This window comes from Pseudophryne corroboree, chromosome 1 (assembly GCF_028390025.1).
Source record: "Pseudophryne corroboree isolate aPseCor3 chromosome 1, aPseCor3.hap2, whole genome shotgun sequence".
In the NCBI taxonomy this organism is placed as follows: Eukaryota; Metazoa; Chordata; class Amphibia; order Anura; family Myobatrachidae; genus Pseudophryne; species Pseudophryne corroboree.
The window spans coordinates 275,804,927-275,816,265 of NC_086444.1; the positions used below are offsets into that span (position 1 = coordinate 275,804,927).

Genomic DNA, 11,339 nt, shown 5'->3' on the forward strand with positions numbered 1-11,339 from the left:
CAAGTGCGGATTGTCTGCAATACTGGTACATAGTTATTGTTACCAAAAATCGGGTTATTGCTGTAGTGAGCCATCTTTTCTAGAGGCTCCTCTGTTATCATGCTGTTAACTGGGTTTAGATCACAAGTTATACGGTGTGATTGGTGTGGCTGGTATGAGTCTTACCCGGGATTCAAAATCCTTCCTTATTGTGTACGCTCGTCCGGGCACAGTATCCTAACTGAGGCTTGGAGGAGGGTCATAGGGGGAGGAGCCAGTGCACACCAGGTAGTTCTAAAGCTTTACTTTTGTGCCCAGTGTCCTGCGGAGCCGCTATTCCCCATGGTCCTTACGGAGTCCCCAGCATCCACTACGGACTACGAGAAATAGAATTATCGGTAAGTAAATTCTTATTTTTTCAAACACAGCCTGTGACGTGGAAGTTAGGAGCTGATTGGCTGGTACTTTATAACCGTGCATTTTATTACTCTACAAGGCTCGATAAATAGGGGCCTCTGTTCTTCGATTGAAAACTGTTGTTGACCACAATGGAGGATACATTGAACAATTGAAGCGGTCTTCAAGTGATTTGTATTGTCACATCGCTACCTGTTGACAAAATGTATAACTAAAATGTTTTATAATGTAGAGCGCATCAGCTGAAGTACCTGTTGTCCAAAGTACTCTTCATTACAAACCTTAAAACTCATTTCAGGGAGCTCTAAGTAGTGATATATTAATTTTAACAGCCCTGTATACATAGATCAGCAGGGGATGCATTATCATACAAACTGTTTTCTTCATTAATTACGCTATTATGTTGGATATATAATTTTGGAGATATATACATTATCATGTACAGTATAATTTATTAATTAGGTGCTTTGATTAATAGTGATTATCTATAATACTATGGCTGTCTTATTAAGTTAATTCATAGAAAAGGTATAACAGCCTGCTGCGTCACCTAGTTAACATTTAAATCATAACAGCGCAAACAGCTATTTGTGCTACGCAATACAAACTCAATGTCAGGTTTATGGAGTAGTGGGTTGGACAGTCTATAGCAGTGTTTCCCAACCACGGTCCTCAAGGCACACTAACAGTCCTGGTTTTAGTGATATCCAGGCTTGAACACAGGTGACTTAATTAGTACCTCAGTTATTTTGATTTAACCATCTGTGCTGAAGCCTGGACATCACTATAAGCTGCACTGTTGGTGTGCTTGAGGACAGCGGTTGGGAATGCCTGGTCTATAGATAGAGATGGAAAAGTTGGAGGAAAAGTAAGGGTTACTTAGCAATCAAACACTTAATAAGATAACGTCATATACAACTGGGGTCTATTTTCAGCTCGTATAAATTTTTCTTTTAAGTGTTTGATGTGTCTGTATTTCATTCAGTTGCATTAATATAAATATCAATAGATATAAATTATTTATTTTTGAATGTAGTGCAGATAATGTGCCTTGTTATTCCTCTGTGATGCTGCTGTTGCCTCTTTGATTGGTATGTGGATCTCTCTGATTTTTTTTATGTTTCATTTTCATTAGTAATATTTATTTTCACAAACCTGCACAAATTAAGCGCTTCTGTGGTTCTATTTAGCAAAAAAAAGCTGTAGGCTCCAAGCTGGTTCTTCTGACATTTGACTCGGGTGAGGAAAAGACTAGAAGTACTAGGGGAAAAAATAACAGACAGACAGACAAACATGAATAAAGCTAAATTGTGAGGTAAGCAGAATTAAGATACGTGACACATTATGCATTGTGATGTCATCAGCAAGATACAGTATTGTTGCATGGCAACTTCACATTGGTTACATGTTTCCCAGATAGACTTCACCCGATTCCTCTCCCTCAGCTTCCAGCCGACTCCCAGATTTAACACTGTACGCATGCACAGTGTCAGATTGCTTTAGAGGAAAGACTCCTCTAATGCTGCTGGGATCTCACAGGAATAGCGGTTATCATTACCACTGCCTCCGCGAGTTATCTTTAGTACAGAAAAAGGGAAGTGTTGTTTAAAATTAAAAAGTCCAATCACAATTTTTAATACATAGCCCAGAGGTTCTCAAACACGGTCCTCAAGGCACCCCAACGGTCCAGATTTTGGTATATCCATGGCTCACCACAGATGGTTAAATCAAATTGACTGAGGAGCTAATTAAGTCACCTGTGGACAAGCATGGGTAAACTTAAAACCTGAACCGTTGGGGTGCCTTGAGGACCGCATTTGAGAACCACTGACATAGCCCCCATATTACTCTGAGTTAACTCCACTATGATCTGGAAGAGTACAATGACTGATCTGTACAGACCTTATACAGTTCTCTAACCTCTATCAAAGGCTTTAAAGAACACAAACATATATATATATATATATATATATATATATATATATATAGTAGTAGAAGGTGTATGGCGGCACTCACGCAGACTGACTCCAATCGTAGATAATAGGTTTCCCTTTAATACCAACATGTTTCGTGGAATCTCCCCGTCCTCAGGGCTTGACGAGATTCCCTGAAACATGTTGGCATTAAAGGGAAACCTATTCTCTACGATTTGAGTCAGTCTGCGTGAGTGCCGCCATACACCATCTACTGCATTATTAGCTTATGCCAAGCTAATTAGGAGGGCACCGTAGCACAGTCTAATTTGACTATCGGAGTGCCGGATTAAAACCTTTGCAATATATATATCTATATATAATATATATATATATATATATATCTCACATATGCAAGCTACCTTACTATCTGCATTGACAACAAGTAGGTACAGTGGTTCAACAATGGTTGTGGTTCTTTAAATTAGTCTGGAAAATAAGTAGCATTTTGGAGATTGTAATAGATTTTATATATATATATATATATATATATATATATATATATATATATATATATAGAGAGAGAGAGAGAGAGATAGATAGTGTATAATGTCATATTTTCTGCTTTGGTACAGATTACATTAATCTAATGGGTTTCTTTCATTACAGCTGAATAGCAGAATTTATACCAGATTATCAAGCAAGGAGCAGTCGGCACATGCAATGTCTCTTTCTGGGCTCTGTCGAGTAACGGAGAGCCTGTTCCTGAGCAATGCAGCATCAGCAAGCACCCAGTCCTTACTTAGAAACCACCACATCACTTGTGTCATTAATGTGTCCTTACAATGTTCCACTTGTTCCTTACCTGATTTGGAGTATCTGCATTTCTCTGTAGCAGACACACCGGACACGTCCTTGTCTGATTACTTTGAAACCATGACCGATAAGGTCCATAAAGTAGAGGCCAGTGGAGGATGTACATTAATCCATTGTTCAGCAGGAATCAGCAGGTCTCCGACTCTGTGCCTTGCTTACCTGATGAGATACCGTGGACTGTCCCTGCTGGCAGCACATGTCCACTTAAAAACATGCAGACCTATTATCCGCCCCAACCTTGGCTTCTGGAGACAACTGATCACCTATGAACTGGATTTATTTGGGAAAAATACAGTCCATATTATTAACTCACCTGTAGGACTTATTCCATCTATCTATGAGGCTGAAATAAGAAACATGATTCCATTTTGAAGAACATTTTTGTTTAATTGAAGATAGTACATGAAATGCCTGTGTACTATAAACATTAAAATGTGTGTGTGTGGGGTTCTTTTTAACCTAGTAATCGCTAATTGACTTACCCAATCGGTAAGCTTTAAATACTCCTGTCACCTACAAAGTGGAGGCAGACATTTTGTACAGCAGAACCCGATATGTATGCTACATGAATATTGTACACAAATTGGGCTCTTTGTTCATATGCAGCTATAGGTTTCACACAGTTCTGCCTATGCTAAAGCAGAGGCATTACCTCCCAAATCTCCTTGCTAGGGTTGGAGGGTTTCCGCTGGAGCAGGAGAGAGATCTGTGACGTGACTGCCTCCAATGCTGTGTCGCCACCAGTGAAAGAGTAAAACCTGTTGAATAGGTGTAACCAGGTAATGAGCTGCATTTGTGATAGTGCTTAGAGCTCCTGCTGATGATCATTTTACCTAGCAGTGGAGGAAATTACTTTTTATTATCGTATTTATGGCAGCAAGCTAAAGGTGTTATATCTGTAGTGTGAGGCACCGATATGGGTCAGTTAGCAATTCCCAGTGTTGTACAGTGATACCATTTTTATTTTGGAGATATATGGAAACATATTTAAGACAACATAAGGGGTCAGTGCCACCTTAGAAAACGCAAATTGTTTTACTTGTCATGCACATACATTGGTATTCAACATGCAGCCCAACAGCTGCTGTGGAACTAATATCCCATCATGCCCTGCCAGTTTTAGCATGCCCCAGTAGCGAAGCGATGGCAGGTTATGCTTGAGTTGACAGCAGCTGAAGGGCCACATGAAGAATACTCCCGCTTTGATGACCATCAGCACGAAATGTGGACTGTTACTCTGACAAAAACACAATTAAGCAAAGACAAAGATCCTACCTCAAAGTGCCATCAGCTATCACTTTGGGATTATGTCCTTTATTGATGCCCTTGGTTTTCATATTATAATATATTATTTGTTTATTGGTCATATATGAACTAATTAGCTCACAGCGCTAGAGGGATATTCTTGTTGCCTTTATTTTGAGGGTCATACATTTTACACAGTAGTTTGCTTCTGCTTGGAAATGCACCCCGATTTCTTAAGGAGAACAATGACCAAGGGGGGTATCCTATAATGTGCGATATCTGGTAAATTCTTCCAGTAATGCTACTGTTTGAAGAATCGGTGACCACAATCTGTGCCATGGAAACTGGAGGAAATTTTTTTTTTAGAGAGTCAGCATTTTTGTGTGTCCATAAATAACCACCCACAACCAAGGAATAATGCACAGTTTGCATTTCCAAACTAAACTCCACTTAGGACCCGATTCAGTAAGGAAAATTTGCAATCCTTTTGATCGCATGCTGGGAGCCGCCTATCGCAGGGCAAGGTCGCCCAGCATGCTATATGACAGCAGGAGGCCGGCTGCCATTTTTGTGATCGCAACGGCTGTGTGATGTGACACAGCCGCCCCAATCACGCCCCGTTCAACTGGCGCTGCCTCCGTTTCCCCATCACCGCTCTCGCAACGCTCCATCTTGGAAATGGAGTGTTGCCACCCAGCGAACGCCTCTGCTTGATTGACAGGCAGCGGCGTTCACATTTACTGCAGGGTGCCCGTAGAAAATGTGGGTACATCATGCCAGTAATTTTTGCGGTTGGATCGCATTTTGAGGTCCAACCTGAATAGGGCCCTTAGATCCGAGAAAAAGCTCACGTCATGGTACTAGTACTGCTGAACTCAGCCTTCTTATCAATTAACTTAGGTTTTATTCCTTAAACATAGGATCAGGGAAAGGAGTTTGGGCCCAATTCATGTTTTGTATGCAATGTGTGATGTTCACAAAACAGCAATTCTCAGCAGACCGCACATCTGCCACGATCGCAGTGCGCATACGGCAAGGTGCCGCTGCAATCCCACTCACAATGAAGATTTCTCTGACGTCCTAGTGGATGCTGGGGACTCCGAAAGGACCATGGGGAATAGCGGCTCCGCAGGAGACTGGGCACAAAAGTAAAAGCTTTAAGACTACCTGGTGTGCACTGGCTCCTCCCCCTATGACCCTCCTCCAAGCCTCAGTTAGATTTTTGTGCCCGAGCGAGAAGGGTGCAGTCTAGGTGGCTCTCCTGAGCTGCTTAGAAAAAAGTTTAGTTTTAGGTTTTTTATTTTCAGTAAGACCTGCTGGCAACAGGCTCACTGCATCGAGGGACTAAGGGGAGAAGAAGCGAACTCACCTGCGTGCAGAGTGGATTGGGCTTCTTAGGCTACTGGACATTAGCTCCAGAGGGACGATCACAGGCCCAGCCATGGATGGGTCCCAGAGCCGCGCCGCCGTCCCCCTTACAGAGCCAGAAGAGCAGAAGAGGTGCGGAAAAATCGGCGGCAGAAGACGTCCTGTCTTCAATAAGATAGCGCACAGCACCGCAGCTGTGCGCCATTGCTCTCAGCACACTTCACACTCCGGTCACTGAGGGTGCGGGGCGCTGGGTGGGGGCGCCCTGAGATGCAATATAAACACCTTAGGGGGCAAAAAATGCATCACATATAGCTCCTGGGCTATATGGATGCATTTAACTCATGCCTGTTTTTCCATAAAAAAGCGGGAGAATGGCCGCCGAGAAGGGGGCGGAGCCTATCTCCTCAGCACACTGGCGCCATTTTTCCTCACAGCTCCGTTGGAGGGAAGCTCCCTGACTCTCCCCTGCAGTCCTGCACTACAGAAACAGGGTAAAACAAGAGAGGGGGGGGCACTAATTTGGCAGATAAATCTATACAGCAGCTATATAAGGGAAAAACGCTTATATAAGGTTATCCCTGTATATATATAGCGCTCTGGTGTGTGCTGGCAAACTCTCCCTCTGTCTCCCCAAAGGGCACAGAGGACAATGAAAAATCGACGCAGTTTGTCCTAATATGGCTTAGGTATATTGATGATGTCCTGATGATCTGGAACAATACTGAGGAGTTACTCAGTGAATTCATTGGACATCTCAATAATAACCAACTTAATTTGAGACTGACATCAGAGATCAGTAAAGACTCGATTACATTTTTGGACTTGAAAATCAACAAAAATGAGGAAGGAGAGCTAGTTACGGACCTATTTAGGAAGGCTACAGCAACAAATAGTGTTCTACATAGAAGCAGTAGTCACTTCCCACCAACGATTAAGAATCTACCCAAAGGTGAATTCCTGGGGTTACGCAGGAATTGCTCCAATATGGAAACTTTCAGAATTAGGAGCAAGGAGTTTGGTATACGCCTCAGAGAAAGAGGGTACAGTAATAGGAGCATAAAAAAGGCAATTTATTTAACATCTAGAGTTCCAAGAGAGGATTTGATCTTTTCTAAGAATAAGGTCAAGTCCAACACAATTAATCGGATCAGATTTGTAGGTGACTTTTGCCATGAGTGGCAAGAGATAGTGAACATCACGCAACACCACTGGCCAGTCCTACATACCGACAGAGACCTGAGTAAAAAACGATATCAAACCAGCCATGAGCTGGAGGAGGTCTCAAAATTTGAGGGATATTCTGGTGGACAGCCATTTTGAAAGATCAACTAGAAGAACACCTACAATTACTGGGTCCTTCCCATGTGGAAATTGTAAGGCGTGTCAATACATGGTCAAGACAAAACATACTTTTGACCGGCGAGGAAACAAGATAGTGTTATGATTCCCGTACTCCAGACCAGAGGAGATCGTATGGCTGAGGTCAGAGTACTGGGAAGATATGCTGGTTGTGGGAGCAGGAAAGCCTAGTAACCCCTGGCGCCCTAACTCCGTTGTCTCGCCCGTGTTATCAGAAATCCCCTGCGAGACTATGGTTGCTTGAGCCCATGGCAGCCGCGTTCGAAGGGCGGATTATGTCTGCCCAACCCCGATGCCCCCTCAGGTCTTAATGGGAGACAAAGGGAAATCCGAGACAGGGTGATAACAAGGGGCCCTCTGACTAAGCAACCAGGCCAGGGGTTACAAGCTAACTAACTAAATCAAAAAGGTATGTGCGGACTAGCCGCCAGGGAAAAGGACAACCAAAGATCCACTGATCCGTTACTCCTATCCAGCACCGCTGGATATCAGAGTGGATCAGGGAGAGCGGAATCCTCCGCAAAAGCTCCAGGACACAAATATACTAAATAATAAACAGTAAGCGGACAAGCCGCAACACACGGCTGCGCCGTGACTCACGAACACCACAGGATGTTAAAGGTGCTCAGTCAGACTCCAGGAAAAGATGACAAATCTCTGAGTACAGGACCACTGAGGACAGGAACAACCGGCTTGAGCAGGACTGGATACTTTCTGCAACTGACATAGGCAAACAGGAAGCTGCCGACACCGACTTTCAGAACTGGAGGACAGGCAGAATCCACTGGAACTCAGGGTAGGACACGGGATCAGACACAGGGACTGACACAGGAATCCACACAGGGACTGACACAGGAATCCACACAGGGACTGACAAGAACCAGCTCAAACTTAAAGCAGACTGCAAACCAAGGAATATCATCAGCATCTGCTAACTGCAGTGAGCCAGCATATATCAGAGAGGCCTAATTAATTATCTCTAGCAGCTGGCCTGCTGCACGACTAAGCTGACAAGATGCAATCAGCAGCCAGATGAGGCTGAACACATGGGAACAAGCTGCAATTGCACAGACTCACCAGCGGCAGCAGACAAGAGTAATCCAAAACAGAGCAATGGGAAATCCTGGCATGCAAGACAACTAAATAAACATAAAATAGGAATGAACCACTACCAGTGGTTCATAACAGTATCCCCTCCTTAAGGGTGAGCTCCGAGCACCCCATGACACCCACGGGGAACATAAACAAAAGTATAACATGAAATACAGAACAAAACTGCAAAACAGGAATGAGCCACAGCCGTGGCTCATAACAGTACCCCCCCCTTGAGGAGGGGTCAAAAGACCCCAAAATTCAGACTATCCAGAACAAGGGATACAAAAAAAATAACCTGACACATTGGTCTAACAGACACGAAAACAGAAACAAGCTGCAACCACAGCTTGTAACAGTGCCCTCCCCTTGATGGTGGCCACTGGACACAAGACAAGGGAAAAAAAATCTTTTTTTTTTTTTTTTTTTTATCAAGGCAAGAGTCAAAAAATTATTTCTTTTTCTTCTTCTTCTTTTTACAAAGCTCTTTAGGTCTGACCAAGGTAATTCCCCAAACATTGTCTGAACTGATGGTACCACCCAGCAAGGCTGCGTTCAAATCAGAGACAGGTCTCTTACCCTTGGGAGCTGAACTTTCTGGTAAAGTACTATTATTAGAAGAAGTAGTCAGAAAAGCACATCCTGCAGTCACAACAACGGGCTGAGACTCCTGTGCCGAGTTTACAGTATTTTGTGGACTCTCAGCAGACAAGACGGGTGATTTAGAGGAACTTGAACCAATTTCTTTGGAACCATATCTTTTAATAATTGCATCACTGAATGCTGGGGGATCCTGAAGAATGGGATCTTCAGCTTTCATTAGGCTGGTCGCCCACTCAAAAGGCTCTCCTTTAAAAGAATAAATAAGATAGAGCACAATGTTCTCTGGAGTGATGCCCAGAAATGGTCTAGACAACATAATAATGTAATAGTGTTTGTAAAGCGCCAGAAATTGGGCTAAGTCCCCATCAAAGATTATGGATGTTGAGATATCAGAGTCAGGATCTGTTTCCTTCCCATCTGACTGACTGAAGTGCTTTGCTAGGACCTGGTCACTATTGCCCTTACTTGAGGCTGAGACTCTCTGAACCCCACCCGGGGCAGTGACTTTCTGAACCCCACCCGGGGCAGTGACTTTCTGAACCCCACACGGGGCAGTGACTTTCTGAACCCCACACGGGGCAGTGACTTTCTGAACCCCACACGGGGCAGTGACTTTCTGAACCCCACACGGGGCAGTGACTTTCTGAACCCCACCTGGGGTAGTGACTTTCTGAACCCCACCCGGGGCAGTGACTTTCTGAACCCCACCCGGGGCAGTGACTTTCTGAACCCCACCCGGGGCAGTGACTTTCTGAACCCCACCCGGGGCAGTGACTTTCTGAACCCCACCTGGGGCAGTGGCCTCCGGGAACCCCGCTGGGGCAGTGGCCTCCGGGAACCCCGCTGGGGCAGTGGCCTCCGGGAACCCCGCTGGGGTCAGCACCTCGGATTCTTTTACTGGGACCGGGCCGTTGGCCTTCCTGACTGGGATCGGGCCATCGGCCTCCCTCTCTGAGTCGATAATTATCGAAAGTTCTCCCGGGACTATGACTTCCGGGACTTTTGCTGAAGCAATAACGTTCAGATCCTCCACTAATGCTATGCTTCTTAAGTTCTTTCCTGGGGAAGCGACTTCTAGACCCTTCTTTGGGGCTGCGTCTCTCGAGACCCCACTTGGGGATATTACTTCAAAGATCCCTTCTGGGGTTTTGCTTCTCGAGTTCCCTTCAAGAACTATGGTTTTAGATACCCTTTCTGGGGTTGCGCTCCTCAAGTCCCTACCTGGGGTAACAGCTTCTGAGACCCCTTCTGGTATGGAAACCTGAGCTACAATATTTGATTTCCCTCTATAAGCTTGGGTATCGGGTACCGCTCCAGCACTCTGGGCATCGGGTACCGCTCCAGCACTCTGGGCATCGGGTACCGCTCCAGCACTCTGGGCATCGGGTACCGCTCCAGCACTCTGGGCATCGGGTACCGCTCCAGCACTCTGGGCATCGGGTACCGCTCCAGCACTCTGGGCATCGGGTACCGCTCCAGCACTCTGGGCATCGGGTACCGCTCCAGCACTCTGGGCATCGGGTACCGCTCCAGCACTCTGGGCATCGGGTACCGCTCCAGCACTCTGGGCATCGGGTACCGCTCCAGCACCCTGGGCATCGGGTACCGCTCCAGCACCCTGGGCTACGGGTACCGCTCCAGCACCCTGGGCATCGGGTACCGCTCCAGCACCCTGGGCATCGGGTACCGCTCCAGGACCCTGGGCTACGGGCACCGCTCCAGGACCCTGGGCTACGGGCACCGCTCCAGGACCCTGGGCTACGGGCACCACTCCAGGACCCTGGGCTACGGGCACCACTCCAGGACCCTGGGCTACGGGCACCACTCCAGGACCCTGGGCTACGGGCACCACTCCAGGACCCTGGGCTACGGGCACCACTCCAGGACCCTGGGCTACGGGCACCACTCCAGGACCCTGGGCTACGGGCACCACTCCAGGACCCTGGGCTACGGGCACCACTCCAGGACCCTGGGCTACGGGCACCACTCCAGGACCCTGGGCTACGGGCACCACTCCAGGAACTTGCAACTCCGCTTCCACAGGAACCTCAAGAGAGGAGAGAAACATTCTCTTTTGATTCCTGAATCTATAATGGGGCTCCCTTGCCCAAGGACCCCAATTATAGGACAGAGAGCTTTTTTGTGTGGGTTGTGTGACAAGTACCTCTGCCACAGTAGAGACAGGAGTAGGTCTTGTATCATGACTCAACTTGGACAGAGGGCAAGACTCGTCACCACACTTTGGCTTGCGCAACTCACAGGTCTGCAGATAATGGCCTAAACCCCCACAATATAGGCATAAGTTTAAGTTTCTGCGACGCAGACGCTCCTCTTCTGAGAGCCTGGGCCGCAGAAAACTTTTAAACTTTTTCTCTTCAATTAAACCAGAGGATTCTCTTGTCACCATACTGTGAACAAGAGTCTCTTTAGAGATAGATGTACTCTCAACGACTTCTGGCAAAATAAGCAAGATTTTAGTCAGAA

At 46.0% G+C, this 11,339-nt stretch overlaps 1 protein-coding gene across 3 annotated transcripts in view; it reads left to right on the forward strand.

The window, feature by feature from the left end:
• DUSP18 (dual specificity phosphatase 18) overlaps positions 1–3,622 on the forward strand; it is a 129,070-nt gene extending 125,448 nt beyond the window's left edge. For 2 of the 3 annotated variants that reach the window (XM_063964277.1, XM_063964279.1), the window contains exons 3-4: positions 1,587–1,711; positions 2,979–3,622. In XM_063964277.1, coding sequence (XP_063820347.1) covers positions 3,033–3,557 — 525 coding nt within the window. In that variant the 5' untranslated portion in view covers positions 1,587–1,711; positions 2,979–3,032 and the 3' untranslated portion in view covers positions 3,558–3,622. The remainder of the gene's footprint in view (positions 1–1,586; positions 1,712–2,978) is intronic. The other variant, XM_063964278.1, reaches the window with a different exon arrangement.
• Positions 3,623–11,339: the final 7,717 nt, after the last annotated feature.